The 19,601-nt window shown below is 53.7% G+C and overlaps 1 protein-coding gene across 7 annotated transcripts in view; it reads left to right on the top strand.

Annotated features, from left to right (window-relative positions):
* The window catches only part of TAMM41 (TAM41 mitochondrial translocator assembly and maintenance homolog), a 70,995-nt gene extending 56,862 nt beyond the window's left edge, over positions 1-14,133 (top strand). For all 7 annotated transcript variants that reach the window (XR_016215076.1, XM_089306651.1, XM_089306648.1 and 4 more), the window contains one exon: positions 13,947-14,133. Coding sequence is in view for 6 of the 7 variants with exons in the window: in XM_089306651.1 (XP_089162777.1) it covers positions 13,947-14,035 (89 nt within the window). In the remaining variant the exon portion in view is untranslated. The remainder of the gene's footprint in view (positions 1-13,946) is intronic.
* Positions 14,134-19,601: the final 5,468 nt, after the last annotated feature.

Consider the following 19,601-nt stretch of genomic DNA (forward strand, 5'->3'; position numbering starts at 1 on the left):
CAGGTCGGCCTCGTCAGGGGAGCAGAAGCCGCTTTAGGTTTATCAAACAGAAGGAATTTAATACAGGGAATTGGTCACAGACACTCCGAGGGCGGCCGGCTGAGGGCGTGCGGAGGGGGAAGCAGCTGAGCCAGGTGCTCTCCGGTGACTGCTTGTCAGCTGTCGCTGGATACGCGGCCATGGCTGGAGTAGTTTTTGTTTTTCCCTGTTCCTTCTAAGATCGAGCAGAGCACAAAAATGCCTCCATAAAAGGAGCCTGACAGTGATACATGATGTCATGATGTGTCCGAATCCGTGAGGAGCTTACATGGTTCATACACTCCCTCACTTCAGCGGGGAGACCGGTCAGAATCGTGAGGAGCTCACACCATTCATACACTCCCTCACTTCAGCGGGGAGACGGGTCAGAGTCCGTGAGGAGCTCACGCCGTTCATACACGGTTCATACACTCCCTCACTTCAGCGGGGAGACCGCGGGGGCCCAGGCAGCTTGTGACTTCCACGGTCACATCTGCTCGTTGACAGCCTGGGCTAAAAGCCGGGGCTCTTCCTATCTAATGCTGCTCCTGCTGCAGCCCACTCTTCTACCCACCCAGCATGCAGGAGCATTCGCACAGGGACTGGTACCTCAGTTGCGTTTACAAGATGAGGGAGAACAAAACCTCCGGGCTCACTGTTCTTTCAGAAATTACAGGACTTCCCGTCTAAATGTAACTCCCATCTTTAACTTGAATGTCCTCATCCTCAAAGCCTTCGTGTGTGTGTGTGTGTGTGTGTGTGTGTATAACTAACAGCTGAGCTACAGATAAACCGAAGTCCTGTCCTGGAATTCAGGCTGCAGTGGGTTCACGTACGCCTTTAGTCATGTAACTAATGTTGAACAGATGTTTACCGTGTGCCAGGAATGGGAGCCCTGGAAAGTTGTCCCAGCTCCAAGGACCTTGTGGTCCAAAAGAGTAAGTCGAGTCAGTGAGTTCCAAATTACAGTTCTGCGGGGGCCCGCTGACAGGGTTGATTGCAGTGCGCTGTGAGCCCCATCAGATGAACAGCGAACGCTGACTGCGCCTGGAGTGCGCCAGGTGCTGCCCCAAGCGCTCCCAGCCCTCACCTCAGCCTTAGGTAACAGGGACTCCTGCTGTCCCTGCTTCATGCATGAGGAAATGGGCACAGAGAAGGGATACACCTGGTGTCACGAGTAACACACAGTTCAAAACTGGACCGTCCACTTCCAAAGCCCTTTGTCTCAACCTCTAGGCTAAACCGTCTCTCATTCACTTAGCGTTCTTCTAGTCTGGAGACAGTGGGCCAGTGATGTCCAGCCTGTTGCTTTAGGAACAGGAAGTGGCCTGGGTGTTTGGCCTGGGGATTAGGCTGCCCATGTCCCAGATCGGGGTACCTGGGTTTGATACCTAATTTAGACCATGGGAGGCGGCTGTGACTGCTCAGGTAACTGGGTTCCTGCCACCCCTGTGGGAGACCTGAATTGAGTCCCTGGCTCCTGGTTTTGACCCTGAGCCTGGCCTGGGGCCATTGTGGGTGGTTGAAGAGTGAACCAGCAGTTGCATATTCAGTCTTTTTCTCTCCCCCTCCCTCCCTTCCTAAAATTTAAAAAAAAAAAAAAAAGGAGAAAGAAGGGTTCCAAGGAAGAAACGGGAGAATATCCCAGGCGTAGGCAGTGGCTATTCAGAAGCCCCGGGTGAAGAGATTGCGGTGCATTTAGGGAACTAACAGCGAAGCTGAATCGAGTGCCTGATGGCTAGCACACGGGGCGAACCCCGCGCGGTGACCGAGGCCGGGCCACAGGAGGTCTGACAGAGCTGCCGTGCTGTTCCTCATCCTCCTCAGAGCCATGGAGGACAAGCGCAGGGTTTGAGTGGACAGGGACAAGGCAGGATTTACAATTTCATTAAAATAAGTGGCTACAACCTGGAGAATGCATTAGAAGGAGCAAAACTGTGGTCTGCGGAGAGAACGGTGGTGTCGGGCAGAGTCATTGAGAATGGACTGAAAGGCTCAGACTGGAGTCGGGTTTTGGAGCAGACTCAGTATAGCCTGATGGCTGAGCGGAGAAGGCGGTGCCCCAGGCTCTCACCGGGCAGCTCGGGGAGAGGTGAGACTGCATCCCACACTGGGCGTCTGGGAGGAGGAGCAGACTGGGCAGCGCCAGGAAGACAATGGTGACCCCAGGTCAGGGCCTGCTGAGTTTGGGGTGTCTGTGGGCAGTGTTCAGGAGACCGCTGGCTGCCCAGGTCTAGGGCTGGAAGTGCACCTGTGACAGTCGGCGGCTAATAGTGATTAAAGAGAACATGAGGCCGGCGCCACGGCTCACTAGGCTAATCCTCCGCCTAGCGGCGCCGGCACACCAGGTTCTAGTCCCGGTCGGGGCGCCGGATTCTGTCCCGGTTGCCCCTCTTCCAGGCCAGCCCTCTGCTGTGGCCAGGGAATGCAGTGGAGGATGGCCCAGGTGCTTGGGCCCTGCACCCCATGGGAGACCAGGAAAAGCACCTGGCTCCTGGCTCCTGCCATCGGATCAGTGCGGTGCGCCGGCCGCAGCGCGCTGGCCGCGGTGGCCATTGGAGGGTGAACCAACGGCAAAAGGAAGACCTTTCTCTCTTTCTCTCTGTCTCTCTCTCTCACTGTCCACTCTGCCTGTCAAAAAAAAAAAAAAAAAAAAAAAAAGAACATGAGCATGGATGTCCCAGGAAAGTCTGAGTACAAAGAGAGAGCCAAGAGCATTCCACCAGCAAACACCCACAGGAAGGGAACAGGCAAAGATACTGCAGACACTGGACAGCTAGCTAGAGGTCAAAAGAGCACCCGGGACAAAGGGAGTCAAAGTCCTAGGCGGAGCGGTGGGTTTTAGGTGCGGCCGGTTAAGCTGCTGCCTGGGACCCCTGAGTGCCCTGCTGGTGGAGTGCCTGGGATCCAGCCCCGCCCCTGCTCCCAGTTCAGCTTCCTGGGAGGCAGCCGGCGATGGCTCACATGTGCGTCCCTGCCACCCATGTGGGAGATCTGGGTTGAGGACCTGGCCCCTGGCTCTGGACAGGCCCAGTCCTGACTGTTGTGCTCATTTGGGGAGTGGATGAGTAGATGGAAAATCACCCTCTATTATTCTGCCTTTCAAATTAATAAAGCTGAACAAACATTTAATCTTCAAAAAATCGCACGGCAGTGGATAGTAAGGATGTGTCCAATTGAATTACCGTTCCCCTAAGAGCCCCATTTTCCCTCTCTGGAATACCCTCCCCAACTGACATGAACTTTGGCCTTGAGACTTGTTTGGGCCAATGAAGTGGGACTAGGTCACTTCTGAGTAGAACGTTTTAGCAGCCTGTCCAGATGTCGTGTCTCATTGTCCCCTCTGCTGCAGGCCGGGCAGCAGTTCAGGTAGAGGCTGGTCAGCGTGGGTCCTGCATGAAGACCGTGCCGAGCAGCGCCCCCGCTGACCCACCCTGCGCACTTTGCACGCGTGAGAAGCAGACGTTTGCTGAGACTTAGGAACCCCTGGTTCTGCAGTGCAGTCAAGCCTGTCCCGGTTCACCAAGGAAGGGAAGTCAGAGTTGAGGGGTTACAAGAGGTTTCATGCCGTCAACTGGTTTATTGATTTTTTTTATTTTTTTATTTTTTATTTTTTTGAAAAAGAGTGCTGGAGAATAATTAGGTGGAAAGAAAAGTCCAACTAATGATGTTGGCCCAACATGCGAGAGAATCCACATGCACCCCCCACCATAGACAAAATAAACTCCAGTGGATCAGAGACTTAAATGTAGCAGATTAAATATGAAATCCTTGGAAGAAAATAAATGATTAGATCTATGTGACCTCAGGTGAGGTGAGGCCATGGCTTCTTAGAATACACCAGCAACAAATAAACAAACTGGACATCATTAAAACGTAGAACTTGTTTACAAAAGCAAAACTTTTGTATTTCAAAGGACACCATCTAGAAAATGAAAAGAATCCCATGGAAGAAAAGCATATATCTGATAATATACATATTCAAAACATAATCCAAAAACTGTGAGAATCTACATTAAAAGTAGACAATATACCTGACTATGTATTTCTCCAAAAAAGATAAACAGAGACCAACGATCTCATAGAAAATGTCCACGTCACCAACCATCAGGCAAAAGCAAATCCAGCCACAGTGAGATCCACTTCACACACCCTAGAAAGGCTAACGAGACAAAAAATAACAAGAATTGGGGCCAGCGATACGGTGTAAGGGGTGAGCCTGTGGTGCCGACACCCCATATGGGCACTGGTTCAAAACCCGGTTGCTCCACTTCCAATCTGCCTCTCTGCTACGGCATACAAAAGCAGTGGAAGATGACCCAAGTGTTGGGGCCCCTGCACCCATGAAGAAGCTGCTGGATCCTGGTTTTGGATCGGCCCAGCTCTGGCTGTTGCGACCATTTGGGGAATGAACCAGCAGATGGAAGATCTCTCTTCTCTACCTCTGCCTCAGCCTTCCCGTAACTCTGCCCTTCAGATAAATGAATAAATCTTAAAAAAAAAAAAAAATATTGGTTAACGTGGAGAAACTGGAATTTTTAAAGATTTATTTATTTTTATTTGAAAGGCACAGTGACATGGGAGAAGAACAGAGAGAGAGAGATCTTCCATCTGCTGGTTCTCTCCAAACACTGCAGCAGCCAGGTCTGGTCCAGGATGAAGCCAGGAGCCTGGAACTCCCTGGTCTCCTTGGTCTCCCACATGGGTGGCAGGGGCTGAAGCACTTAGGCCATCTTCCACTGCCTTCCCCGGGCACACTAGCAGGGAGCTGGGTTGGAAGTAGAACAACCGGGACTCCAGCTGGTGCTCACAGGGGTGCTTCGCACACTGCTGGCGGGACTTTAAAGTGGTGCATATTTGTGGAAAACAGTCTGTGGGTCCTCACGTGGTTACACCTGGAGGCACCATGACTCAGCAGTTCCACCCCCAGGTGTATGCCCATGATAAAAGAAACCACGGAGTTGCGGACACGGATGTTATCCACAGTAGCTGAAGACTGGGAACGGCCTGCTGTTTATTAACTGACAAGTGAATTGTGGTGTGTGCCAGACAGCGGAGAACCAATCACCAAGTGAAAGAGAAGGGGACACTGAAGCTGCTCCAGCATGGGGCAGCTGTGAAGGCTCTGTGCCTGCTGAAAGACTGAAGACCACACATCGTCTGACAAATCGTTTAACGCCCACAGCAGACTCGTGGACAGAGGCACAAAGAACACTGCTGGTTGCCCAGAGCTGGAGGCAGGTTTGAGGAGCGTTAGAGGGTGGCTCGCGGAAATGTTGTAAAGCTGATGGTGGCGATGGTCGCACAACCCTGAACATCCTAAGAATTACATTGTAGGTTTTAAATGGGTAAATTGTATGGTACATGAATTCTGTCCCAGGAAAGCTGTTAAACACACAGAAGGAAGGTTCCGTGGGAGAGAAGTCACTTGAGATGGTCTTGGAAGAGTGGTAGGCATTGAGAAAGGGCATACGGTCTGGAGCCATGCAGAGCTGATGGAAAATGAAGGTTAGGGTTTTTTGTTGTTTTGTTTTGTTTTGTTTTGTTTTGTTTTTTTTAAGGTTTTCAGCATCCCAGTCAGAGCTGCTTATCACTAAGCTGAGCTAGATTTTGAGACACAGCCACAAATAAAAAAACGTACTTGTCTTTGTTCCCTGCCTGATGCTGTGCCAAGAATACCTGGGTATTAGTACCACCACTTCCGGCCCTCTGCCCCAGGACAGGTGCTCAGAGAGGGGGTGTCGCCCCTGGAGGTGCAGGTGCAAGGAGACTGAGAGGTGGCAGGGACCTTAGTATTGAAAATCTACAGACCTCACCCTGTGGGCCAGAGAGCTGGGCAGGCAGGGTGGGCCTACCTTACCTCATTTGCATACTGAGGGGCAAATTCCTCACCATTTTATAGAGACTGTAGAAGCCACTGTGATCTCTAACACTGGAGAGGCTTTTATTTATTTATTTATTTATTTATTAGGACTTATTTATTTGAAAGAGTTACTGAGAGAGAGGCAGAGACAGAGAAAGATCTATCCACTGGTTCACTCAGATGGCCACAACAGCTGGTGCTGGGCCAGGTCAAAGCCAGGAGACTGGAACTCCATCAGGGTCTCCCAGGTGGGTGCAGGAGCCCAGGCACTTGGGCCATCCTCTGCTGCCTTCCCAGGCGCATTAGCAGGGACCTGGATTGGAAGTGGAGCAGCCGGGACTCAGCCATATGGACCCAGCACCCGTATGGGACGATGGCATCAGGCTGTGTCTTAACTCACTACGGTACAACGCTGGCCCTTGGAGAGGCTTTCAAGGTAAAATCTGCCATGATCTCGTTTTTCCTTCCTTGCTGTAGATACGTAGCCAGTACCCCCGCCAGGGTCCCACAGTCCTGAGTCCTGTGCAGGTGGGACTGACAAAGCTCGGTGCCCTGGAGGAGGACTGTGTACCCCAAGCGGTGCATGTGTTGGCACTCGTCTTTGGTGGGGGCCTGGGAAACAGACCCCGGGAAGGAGATCTCCCTGCAGGAGGCTTCCTGGGGGAGCCCTTAGCAGCCACACCTGGAAGAAAGGGCAGGGACCAGGCAGAGGGAGAGGCGCGGCTGTGAGGCAGCTGCAGTGGGGCCTCGCGGGGCCCTCAGAGATGCCTGAGAGTAGGGCTGGCCTTTCCGAAGGGTCCCACGTGGTGGCCTTTGAACCACCGTGACAACCCCTTACTTGATACGAGGGCCCTCCTGCAGCTGCCGGCAACTCCCACAAAGGGCCTGAGCCGTGAGCCCTGAGCCGTCAGTCCTGGCACCGGGCAGAATGTCTGCCCTACATCTAGGGGCAAGCCTGGGTGGTGTGGGTCTGCTAGCTGTAAAGCCCCAGAGGAGACACTCCAGCGTCACACACTTACGCGTCAGCACCTTTCTCTGAAGGTCTCCTGGACCTTATGGACAGGCAGGATGGCCCTGGGCACGTGTGGTCATGGCACCCTTGGAGTGTGATTGCCCCAGACTGAAATGCGATGTGCACCAGATTTCCGTTAATCCAGAATATCTCGGTTATTCCAAATACTGATTACATTTTGAGCAGAAACTATCTGAGCTACATTGGCTGAGTATGTTAATACTAATATTAATCCAAATTTCACCTCCTCCTTTTTTTTAAATGTGCTACTAGAAAATTTTAAATTTCAGGTACAGGGTAGGTGTTTGGCACAATGGTTAAGACGTCACTTGGGATGCCCCCATCCCATCTGGAGTGCCTGAGTGCGGGTTCCAACTTCACTTTCACCCTAGCTCCCTGCTCATGCACACCTGGGAGGCGGCAGGTGATGGCGCAGTGCTGGGTTCCCGCCTCCTGTGGGACACCCAGATTTGAGTTCCTGGCTTCAGGCTTCAACCTGGCCCAGACCTGGCTGTGCAGGCATTTGGGGAGTGAACCAGTGGATGGGTGAATCTTTGTCTCTCTGCCTCTCAAAAGAAAGGAAAATAAATTTAAAAATAATGAAAGAATTACATGGGGACTCGCGCTATCCCTGTTATGTAAGATGACGCTACCGTGGCCGGCTCAGACGCCTGCATGGTGGTTCTTTCTGAAAGAAGGCATTTTCTCTTCCTGTGGTGGCAAGGAAGCTCTAGAAATCCATGCCTCGCCCACAGAGAGACTTTCACAACCACTTGTTGTGGAAAACGAAGCAAGAAAACCCCATTGGGTCTTAGTTCCCTCTTGCAGCTGATGCTATACCAATTGTTTACCATGTCGTCACAGACCGGGAAGAAAGGCTGTGGGCGTGTCCAGGTGTGCGAAAGGAAGTCACTTACTCCAGGGTGACATTCAGAGGAAGCAGCCAGCTGAGGCTTACCCGGTAACACTGGCTGCCACTTGGGCAGCCTTAACAGCTGTGACAACGTCTCTCTGAAGGCTTTTCCATGGGCATTGTATCATTTAATCCCCATTGCCGTCCCACGAGGCGTGATTTTTAATGCCCTCGTTGCCTAGGCGAGGCAACATTCATCTCTTCAAAGTCTGTTTGCGTTACCTGCTGGCCATGTGGGGTGTGAGCTTCTGACCCCAGCCCCTTGGCGGGTGACAGCTTTTTTTTTAACATTAAAAAAACTGATTGAAACCAAATGAGTAGGGCTCTAGTCTAAGTCTTAATTCAAAGACCTTGATGGAGCTTGTGAATCCCATGCGTCTACACTGTGACTTCAGTATTGGTTTAGACCTCAGTTGAGTCTGTAAATGTATTCTAGTCGTTTCACGTAAGCTCACTATACAGCCTTCTTAACTCAAAGGTGCCTGTGACATTTCCTTTTTGGGAGGACCAGATGCTGGAACACCAGATGTGTTTCTCAACCATTTCAAAACCTGACGCTAACAGGCATACCTGTGAATTCACTGTGAGGTGACCCATTTCCAGCTGAGCTGGTCGAGGGGAGGCCGGGGTGAGATCCTCACGGCTTCTACTAGTGCAGTCACAGCTCACACACATGCAGAGATGCCAGGGACTTCATTTTTTAAAGATGTATGTATTTATTTGGAAGAGTTACACAGAGAGAGGAGAGGCAGAGAGAGACAGGGATCCAAGGACTTGGGCCATCTTGTACTGCTTTCCCAGGCCATAGCAGAGAGAGCTGGATTGGAAGTGGAACAGCCAGGTCTCGAACCAGTACCCATATGGGATGCCGGTGCTTCAAGCCAGGGTGTTAACCTGCTGCACCACAGCGCCGGCCCCTAATGATTTCATTTAACAGTGACAAACAGATGTCTTCCAGATATTTTTATTCAAGACAAAAAAAAAAAAACTTGCTTTTTTTCCAGTAAAAGAATGAGAATTTTTTAAATACTTGACTCATTTGTAAATGTAAAATGCATTTATTTTTGAAATCCAGTCGCCCCTCCCTTGGCATCCGTGAGGGATTCTTTCCAGGAAGTCCAGGATAACAAAATCTGCCGCTGCGCGAGTCCCTTCTGTGCAACAGCACAGTGGGCGCAGAGAGCCACGCTCGCCCACCTGTCCCTCTCATCGTCTAGGGATGACGTCTCGCGGCTGAGACAACGTGAATGCTATGAAAATACTGTGGTGCTGTGTTCTTTAGGGATTGACGACAAGAACGAGTCTGAGTAGTCAGTGCACATACAGCTGTAGCAGGCCTGATGGTGCACCATCCGCAGTTGATTGAATCTGTTGTGTACAACCTGGGGATGTACAACCGCTGCAACGTGGAGACCGCCTGCAGGCACTGGCCTGCGAACCCCAAATTACTTTATGCATCATTACGTGTGGACGTGTGGTCTTGTAGCCAACACCCTGCCCACTCTCCTTTTTACTTGCAGGCCAGAGGAGAAAGCGCCCGCACCTCCAGCACCCAGATGGCATCTCCACATGCTATCACTTGTCCCCAGGAAACTGTCACTGCTGATAGGAGGGAGCTTCAGTATCAGCTCAGCCAAGTCATTGTCTGGATTCATGGGAAAGCTGTGGCCTCTGGTGGTAGTCAGACCCAGGTTCAAATCCCAGCCCTGCTGCTCATCAGCCTGGTGGCCCTGGAGATCCCTTGTCCTTTGAGAAGTTGCCTTTCCTGTCATACAGGGGCTGGCATGAAGCTTCAGTTGAATCCACACTGGAGCTAGAGTGTCACATCCTCGTTGATGAGTTCCAGGGATTAAGAGGCAGTGTGGGCCGGTGCCGCGGCTCACTAGGCTAATCCTCCGCCTTGCGGTGCCGGCACACCGGGTTCTAGTCCCGGTTGGGGCGCCGGATTCTGTCCTGGTTGCCCCTCTTCCAGGCCAGCCCTCTGCTGTGGCCAGGGAGTGCAGTGGAGGATGGCCCAGGTGCTTGGGCCCTGCACCCGCATGGGAGACCAGGAGAAGTACCTGGCTCCTGCCATCGGATCAGCGCGGTGCGCCGGCCACAGTGCGCCAGCCGTGGCGGCCATTGGAGGGTGAACCAACGGCAAAGGAAGACCTTTCTTTCTGTTTCTCTCTCTCTCACTGTCCACTCTGCCTGTCAAAAAAAAAAAAAAAAAAAAAAAAAAAAAGAGGCAGTGTGGGGCCATAGAAGGTGCTCTCAGACTCATGGGTTTGAAGTCTGGAGATGAGAGAAGTGAACACAGGTTAAGTACCTACTGTATACTGGGTGCTTCACATCAGTTGTGAACAACTCCGGTTATAACCACCCTGCCAGGTAGGTGTTGATAACCTCACAACCTCTTAGACTTAGTTGGAATTCCTATAAGCCACTTGCTGCGTGGCCTCGGAGACGTCGTTTACTCTAAGGTTCGGTCTTCTTACCTGTAAAACTGTAGTGGTGGTAGTCCTGACATCACTTCCCTGCACCTTACCACTTACCAGAAATGCTCACCACTCCCCCCCCCTTTTAAAACATGATTTTCAATGAGGATTGAACTTTTTTTCATTTAAAACTTAGTTGAGAGGCAGAGAGAGAGAGAGAGAGAGCAAGCGAGCGAGCACGCACTCACCTGCAGGTCCACTCCCAAATGCCTGCAACAGCTGGGGCTGAGGAGCCAGGAATTCAGTCCGGGTCTCCTCTGTGGGTTGAAGGGATCCAAGCACCCGAGCCAACCGCAGCCTCCCAGGATGTGTGTTAGCAGGAAGCTGGAATCAGGAGAAGAGCTGGGACTTGAACCCAGACACTGCAGTATGGGATGTGGACAGCTTAACCGCTGGGCCGCATGCCTGCCCTTCAGAAACGTTTAAGATCTAAATTTGATCAAAAAAGGAAAAGCTGAAATGATTATCCTTTATTTTCTCGAGGTATAATTGACAAGTAAAAATGCTGCGCAAAGTGTATAATTTGATAAATTATACACTGTGAAAGGATTACTACAACTGAGTTACATATCTGCCACTTCACACGGTTAGCACATGTTTGTGTGTGTGTACAGTGAATACGTTAGAGCCACTCTTTAAGCTTACATTTCAGGTACACAATACATGTGCAGTATTTTCGGCCACAGTCACCACACTTGTCCACTAGATCCCCAAGCTGAAGTTCTTCTACCCAGCATCTCCCCTTTCCACCTTCACCCAGGCAGCTTCCACTCCACTCTGTGCTGTGACCTGAATTTTTCAGATTCCATACGTGAGTGAGGTCACGGGTCTTTGTCTTTCTGTGAATTACATATTTACTGTGTTTCATCCATGTGATCACAAATAGCAGAAATATTTTTAAAGAACTAAATCTGTCTTTAAAAAAAGATTTTATTTATTTGAGAGAGTTACAAAGAGAGGGAGAGACAGAGAGAGAGGTCTTCCATCTGCTGCTTCACTCTCCAAATGGCTGCAAGGGCCACAGCTGGGCTAATCCAAAGCTAAGGAGCCAGGAGAGTCTCCTGGGTCTCCCACGCGGGTGCAGGGGCCCCAGGACTTGGGCCATCTTCTACTGCTTTCCCAGGCCACAGTAGAGAACTGGATCAGAAGAGGAGCAGCCAGGACTAAAACCACTGCCCATATGGGATGCCAGCGACACAGGCAGAGGCTTAGCTCACTACACTACAATGGCAGTCCCAGAATATTTTTTTTAATTATTTATTTAAAAGGAAGAGAGACGGGAGGGGGCAGTTAAAGAGAAGCAAAGATCCTCCATCAACTGAATGACTCCCCGAACGCTCACAACACCTGGAGCTGGGCCAGGGCAGAGCCAGCAGGCCAGGACTCAGTCTGTGTCTCCCACATGACTGGCAGGAGCCTAAGCACTTAAGTATCAGCAGGAGGCTGGACTCAAACCCAGACATTCCAGTGTGGGATGCAGGAGTCCCTAGTGGCATATTAATTGCTACGCCAAACATCCACCCCTATTTGTTTCTTTTTTATGCCTAAGGAATATTGCACAGACACGCACACACGTGCTTCAAAAAGTTCGTGGAAAGTTCACATTATCGGGGCCGGCGCCGTGGCTCACTTGGCTAATCCTCCGCCTGTGGCACCAGCATCCCATATGGGCACCAGGTTCTGATCCCGGTTGCTCCTCTTCCAGTCCAGCTCTCTGCTGTGGCCTGGGAAGGCAGTGGAGGACGGCACAGGTGCTTGGGCCCTGCACCCACATGGGAGACCAGGAAGAAGTACCTGGCTCCTGGCTTCGGATTGGCGCAGTGCCGGCCGTAGTGGCCATTTGGGCAGTAAACCAACGGAAGGAAGACCTTTCTCTCTCACACTGTATATAACTCTACCTGTCAAATAAAAAAGTTCACATTATCTTGATTCCATTTTTTCATGAACTTTTTCAAAGCCCCCACCAACCCCATATTTTCTTTATCTGTTAACCCGCAAAAGGCTCTTGGCAAATCACCACGACGGTAGCAGGGAATGCGGCTGAAAGGAGTGGTGACAGGGGAGGGACCAGAGCCCTTCTGGCTCATGGCTTGAACCTTAATGTGGTGGGGATGTTTGTGTCCCCCCAGACCCACATGCAGAAACTCTAATGCTCAGGGGGCTGTTGGGGGGTGGGGAGCGAGACCCCATCTCCCTTCCCCCACGTGAGGTCACAGTGACAACACCGCCTCCTCTGAGGGCGCAGGGCTCTTGGTGGACGCCCAGCCTGCCGGCACCTCACCTTGGACTTCTCGGCCTCCAGGAGGCTGAGACGTGATGTCTGTTCTTCAGAGCCACCCACCCATGGCACCTGATCATGGCTCCCTAGGTGGACTAAGGCAAACTTCCGAGGGAGAGGGGTGAGGGCGGATGCCAGCCCAGGGCCTGTGGCATGGCTGCTTTACGGGACGTGCCCCTCTTCTGCCCCAGCGGACGTGGGGCCTGCCTGCCCCCTGGCTAGCAGCCGCTTTCCTCTCCGTGCCGGCTTGGCTGGATGGAGAGCGCTCCGGGGGAGAAGAAAACTGCCAGAGTTGGGTTCTGAGCTGGAGAGCCCTCCCCTGCTCTGCTTCCTCCAGGAAGTTTGCCTGTGCACGCATCCTGCCTGTCAGGCAGCCAAGGCGAGCAAACCTGTTTTCCATGGCAAAGCGCGTGAAGTCACTGCTTCCTAATCATGCGATGATGAAACACTGACATTTCTGTTTGTCTAAGAGATTTGCTTTATTTGTTTGTAAGGCAAAGTTACACAGAGAGGGAGAGAACGCTTCCATCCACTGGTTCACTCCCCAAACAAGGGCCTTGGCCGGACCAGGTTGAAGCGAAGAGCCTGGAACTCCACCTGAGTCTTCTGTGTGGGTGGCTGGGACCAAAGCACTTGGGCCATCTGCTGCTGCTCTCCCAGGCACATTAACAGGGAGCTGGATCAGAAGTGGAGCAGCCAGGACTCAAACCCGTGCTCATATGGAATGCCACCATCACAGGTGGCAGCTCGACTGGCTGCACCATGACACAGGCCCTGCTTCTGTTTCTCTTTATCCAACCATGGTTTAGCTCAGAACATAGGGATTTAGTGCCTGGGCTGGGCTACGAGCGATCTGCTTAATTAAATGTGCATATTGTTACAAAATCACAGCCATAAGCAACAGGCTCGGGAGGAAAGCAAGCTGTTGGGCTACTCCATCAAGTTGCCAAGTGGCCCCAATACTAGTGACTTGGCAATAGGTTTGTAGTCAGCAAAGGAAACTTACAACTGACAAGGCGGGGCATTGGGCCCCGCAGGTGGGCAGTGCTTGGACACCGGGGCCTGTGTAGGGAGTGTCTGGGCCTGCGCCTGGCTTAGCTCCCGTTTCCTCCAGGTGCACACTCCAGGGGGCTGCGGGTGGTGGCTCAGGTGGTTGGAGCCCTTCGGCCTGCATGGGAGACCCTGATCAGGTTCTGCATTCCAGGCCCCTTTTAGCTTTTGGCTTGACCCTCCCTGACCAGCTCTTGTGGACTATTATCTGGCTCTGGGCTTTGGATCAGCACAGCTCTGGCCGTTGCAGCCAACGGGGGAGTGAACCACCAGATAGAGGACCTCTTTCTCTCTGCCTCTCCTTCTCTGTGTAACTCCGAATTTCACCCACGCAGGTGCAGGGGCCCAAGGACTTGGGCCATCTTCTACTGCTTTTCCAGGCCACAGCAGAGAGCTGGATCGGAAGAGGAGCAGCCGGGACTAGAACCAGCGCTCATATGGGATGCCGGCGCTTCAGGCCAGGGCTTTAACCCGCTGCACCACAGCACGGGCCCCTAAATAAGTAAATCTTTTTTAAATAAAGAGTACTAATAGTTTTTCAGTTTTATTAGCAAAACCAAAGAGGAAATAGTGTATTGACGCGCCTTGTAGACAGAAAGGCCGGCACCCATAGGTAGCAGAGTCCCAGCCCCCGGCCCTTGGGGCGGCGGCTGCATACAGCGCCCTGTTCGCGCTGACGTCACAGTTCCTGATGGCAGCTCAGGGAACACCAGGCGCTGCACTAGGAGGCACGGACTGAGCTAAGAAAGCGCCTGAACGCAGCCCCCTGGGAACAGATTCGGCTCAGGGGGCCGAGGGAGCGGGCCCGGAACCGGCCTCCGGACCGCGACCGCGTCGTGCAGTCCGGCCCCCAGAGGCCACAAGCCCCCGCCGGCCGTGCTGTGGGGTCCCTCCGTGCCCCGACCGGCCCCCGGAGGCCACAAGCCCCCAACGGCCTTGTGTGGGGTGCGTCCGCGCACCGACCGGCCCCCGGAGGCCACAAGCCCCCAACGGCCGTGCTGTGGGGTCCGTCTGCACCCCGACCGGCCCCCAGAGGCCACGGGCCCCCGCCGCGTCCGCTCTCCGCCGCGTCCAGCGCAGGAGCGGCGACAGCACGCCCCCACCCCGCCCCAGCGGCGGCGGCCAGCCCGTGTCCCCGGGCGGCCCGCAGGTTCGTGTTCCTTGTTTGTGTTCCCCGGGCCGCGGCCTCACTCTGTGTGGAGGCCGCGTCGGGGCCGAGGGAGCAGGCCCGGGCGGAGGGGCGGGCACCGGCGGCGCGCGGGACGTGTCCGCGCTCGCCCGCCGCCTCAGCCCGGCGCCCCGCGCAGAGGGCCCGGGACACGTCGGGGAGACGCGGACTCTCGAAGTGTCTGGAAGGTTCTCGGCCCGGCTGCCTCCTCACACAGAGCTGTCGGTTGAGTCGCTCGACCCCGCCCCCTTCCCAAGGCCCGCCCCGTTCGCGCCCGCGCTTTCCTGGCGTGCGGCGCGCTCGGCCGCGGGCCAATCGTGTTCCTGGGCTTCCCGTTACGTCACCAACAGCCAATCAGAGCGTCCGGCGCGCTTGGCCCGCTGGTGTCGCAGCCCTGGGCTGACAGGAACTGAGACACCGAGCGCTTTCGTCAGCGGGCAGAGCCTTTGAAGTGGTTCGTGGAAAGCCTGCACAGAGGCGCGGGTTGACCTCGTTGCTGCCGTGGGCGAGCCCCACGTGGGAACCGGGGACCTGACTCAGCCCGCGCTGGCCCGGCTAGGGGGAAGGGGCACGGCCGCGGAGGGGCGCGGGAGTGAGCAGAGGGCAGAACAGGAGCCCTGCAGTGCCGGTTTCGTTTTTGCTATTTTTGCTTTTTAATGGGGCCACGCCTGCTCCCGAGCCTGCACCCTGAACGCCTGCCGCAGGCCGAGGAGCTCGCTGGTGTGCAGAGAGGCGGGGCGCCCCCGCTCCTGCAGGCCTGGGCTGGTTGTGCGCGCCCCGCTGGGTGCCATGAGATTCCCTGAACAAGTTCATCTTCGCTTAGATTAACCGAATCAGGCCTCCCTGTGTTTCAAGCGAGGTGATGTTTTTCCAAGACTTTCTACCTAGCATTCTTTAAAAAAAAAAAAAAAAAGTTTTAAATTTATTTTCTGTGTTTGGAAGACAGATCTTCCAGCCCGTGATTGAGTCCCCCAAATGCCTGCAAAGGCAGAGGCTGCTGGGCCAGGTTGGAGCCAGAGCCGGGAACAATCGCGGTGTCCCACGGGAGTGGCAGGACCCAGGTGCCTGAGCCGCCCCCTGCGGCCTCCCAGGGTGCGCGTTCCCGGAAGCTGGCACTCAGGCGCTCCCATGTGGGATGTGGTCCTGACGGCTGCACCAGCTGGCTGTCCTCGCCCGGGCTGTGAGCTCCTGGCGGGCGCGGTAGTCACAGATGCTCTGCGGCTCCCACCTGGCTGCGGGGGCCCCAGATGAGTGACGCTCTGCCTCCCAGCCCTGCGTCTGCTGAGGACGCCTCCCCCGGAGGCCTGAAGGTGGCCTCTGCTGTGGGTCACGCTTCCTTTGTCCCCTTGTGGTCTTCGTCGCTAACGAGAGCTTCCCCGTGGCCTGTGGTCCGCTGGCTTTCATCCCGTCCTCAGTCCCCTCCAGGAGCCAGGGAACCCTGGCCCTCAGGACAAAGCCAGCCAGCCTGCCTGGCCGGGGCCCACTGTCTGGGGCGGCTTTCCCCCGCAGCAGCAGAGGTGAGAGGCCGCGAAGGCCCTGTGGCCCTAAGGGCCCCGCCGAGTCAGGCCCTTCTGGTGAAGCTCTTGTCCACGGCGTCCTCCTGCCAGCAGGAAGATCTCAACATGGCCGTGCAGACGGAGCCTCCCCGGTAAGGGCTGTGTGAGCAGGCCCCTCACCTCCACCCTGGACTCTGCGCAGCCTCGGCTCTGATGGCACAGCCTCGCCTTTCACCGTCTCTCAAACTTCTGAGCGTCCTTTGGGATCCGATTCGGATGTCACCTCCCCTATGCACCCCACCCAGAAGACCGGCTGCCTCCCCTGTGCTCCCAGAGCAGTGTGGAGTGACGACCACTGTGGTACAGCCAGGGTGTGGCAGGGTCATCTCCCTGCCATGCAGTCAGCTCCTGGAGGCCAGGGCCTTTGTCTCAGGGCCTGTTCTGTCCCTGCTGGGAACAGCGAGGAACCCTCCGGAGAGTACGGCAGAAGCGGGCTTCTGTGGAAGCGCCAGGCCCAACCGTAGCATCCTGCCCATGCCACCACCTCTGGTGACCAGCTCTCTGGATTTCCTCCTGATAGACAGAATGGCTCAGGTGCTTAGAACAACGTGTGAATGAGTGAGTGGACACACAGGAAACACATGGTCACAGTGACTTTATTGCTTCAGATCAGCACAGCTCCGGCCATTGTAACCAGAGGACAAAAGACCTTTCTCTGTCTCTCCTTCTCACTGTCTGTAACTCTACCTCTCAAATAAATAAATAAAATCTTTAAAAAGTGTGATAGGTGAAAGAAACCAGATACTGGGGTGGTTGTTGGCTCAGTGGTTAAACCCCACTTTTTAAAAAGATTTATTTATTTATTTGAAAGAGTTACAGAGAGGCAGAGGCAGAGAGAGAGAGAGAGATCTTCCATCCACCTGTTCACTCCCCAAATGGCCTCAACAGCTGGAGCTGGGTCTATTCAAAGCCGGGATCCTGGAGCTTCTTCCAGGTCTCCCACGCAGGTGCAGGGGCCCAAGGACTTGGGCCATCTTCTGCTGCTTTCCCAGGCCCTAGCAGAGAGCTGGATTGGAAGTGGAGCAGCTGGGACTCGAACCGGTGCCCATATGGGATGCCGTTACTGCAGGTGGCAGCTTTACCCACTGTGCCACAGCGTCGGCCCGTAAACCCCACTTTTGACACCCACATCCCCTGTTGGAGTGTCCTGGCTTGGGTCTGGCTCCGCTCTGCATCCCAGCTTTGTGCTGGTGCACACTCCGGGAAGCCAGCAGGTAGCGACTCAAGGAACTGAGCCGCTGCCACCCATGTTGGAGACCTGGGTTGAGTGTAAGCTTCTGGCTTCCTTCCTGGCCTGGTCCTGGCTGTTTCAGGCATTTGGGGAGTGAACCAGTAGATGGAAGATCGCTTTCTCTCTGCTTTTCAAATAAAATGGAAAGAAAATACTTTCCTTGAAAAGAGTAAGCGGCACATGGGAGATCTGTCTAAAGAGAGTAAAGCAGCACATGGGAGATCTGTCTCTCTTCCTCTCTCTCTCTCTCTGTCTGTCTCTCTCTGTCTCTCTACCTTTCAAATAAATAAATAAATTTTTGGTAGAACCAAACAGAAAGCATACTCTATTCCCATTTTTCTCCACAAACCATATGCCAAGAGCCTCATGTGAATAGTCTTTATCTATTTTAAGATTTAACCTCCATCTGCTGGGTCACTCCCCAAATGCCACAAACAGATGGGGCAGTGCCCAGTCACAGCCAGGAGCCAGGAATTCCAAGTGGGACCCAAGTACTTGTGCCGTTTTCTGCTGTCTTCCAAGTTTGTTAGCAGGAAGTTGAATGGGAAACAGAGGCGGGACTTGATCCCAAGCACTGTGCTAGGAGATTTGGGCAGCCCAAATGGCGGCCCGACTCGCTGCCCCCAGTCCCTAGCTGCTTGTGTGTATTAAGTGAAGTTGCTATTTGAGGGCACCTTGTACTCATTAGGAACCACAGGCCAACCTCACAGATACTATGAATTTTTTAAGAGCTGACCAAAGTGTTGGATGCACGAAAAACTACTAATTGACTCCAGAAAGTGACAATAAAACCATAAAATCATTAACAAATGTTTAAATGTCTATAAAACATGATTTTTTTTAAAAGATGACTTACTTAAGAGGCAGAATTACAGACAGAAGAAAGGAGAGCCTGGGAGAAAGGTCCTCCATCCACTGGTTCACTGCCCAAATGGCCACAACGGCCAGAGCTTGGCCGATCCGGAGCCAGGAGCCAGGAGCTTCTTCTGGGTCTCCCACGCAGGTGCAGGGGCCCAAGGACTTGGGCCATCTTCCACTACTTTCCCAGGCCACAGCAGAGAGCTGGACCGGAAGTGGAGCACTCTCTGGCTGGAGGTCTCTGACCTAGATAAATCTTGCTTTTAAATACAAAAAAAGAGAGAAGCAACCAGGACATGAACCCACAGCACCAGCCCGTAAACTTGATCTTCTATCAGGTGGCTACCATTCCATTCGCACATTTTCCAGTGTTCACGTGTGTGTGTGTGATACTTGCACATGTTTAACGGGTGAGTCCTGAGGGCTCAGTACCAGAAGTGAGCCGCCTTTGAGTCCTGTCTACCTCTGGGAGCTCTGCATCTTTGAATTCCTTAAGCGCTTTGAGTCTTAGCTTCATTGTGAAGAAGTGTAGTGATTGCTCCATGGGGTTGTTTTGATCATTAAAGGTACACAAAATCCTGTGTACATGCACTACATACTTACCCGCCAGGAAGGACTCAACAAATGGTGGCTATTACGGTGACAGTAGTACTGAGTGTGGTCATGTACACTCTGTTGTCCCCGATGTCTGTCTGTGGGTGACTGGGGCGGTGGTGGGAGCTCAGAGCGCAGTCCGTCCTCGGTCTGATTGGATAACGGGTTCGCGCTTAACCAGAGCCAGAGAACAGCCTTGCTGTGTTGGTTGTGCTTGCGGAGCAGTGGGAGGAGGGGGGCAAAAGCGTGGCGCCAGCCGACAGCGTTTTAAATGAAAGCTGCCACCGCCGCCGCCCTGTGGAAGACCACGGGCGGGCCAGGCCAGCTGAAGCTTGCCTCGCCTCGGGAGGCTGGCTGGGCGGTGGCTGAGTCACAAAGCATTTTATGCAAATAGCAAGCTGCCAGTGACTGCGTTGTCCTCGCCGCAGCTCAGGATAAGTGAATTTTTAAAACTTGTCTTTAATGGCGTGCGTGACTTGCGGTGGTTTGTGTGAGAAGAGAGTTTCGTACAACTTGAAGTTGGCTTCGCGCTGACCCCCTGTCATCTTCACTGGGAGGCGCGAGACGCTGTGACGTGGGAACG

Source organism: Oryctolagus cuniculus, chromosome 10 (genome assembly GCF_051225735.1).
Source record: "Oryctolagus cuniculus isolate XC-2025 breed Fujian yellow rabbit chromosome 10, ASM5122573v1, whole genome shotgun sequence".
In the NCBI taxonomy this organism is placed as follows: domain Eukaryota; kingdom Metazoa; phylum Chordata; class Mammalia; order Lagomorpha; family Leporidae; genus Oryctolagus; species Oryctolagus cuniculus.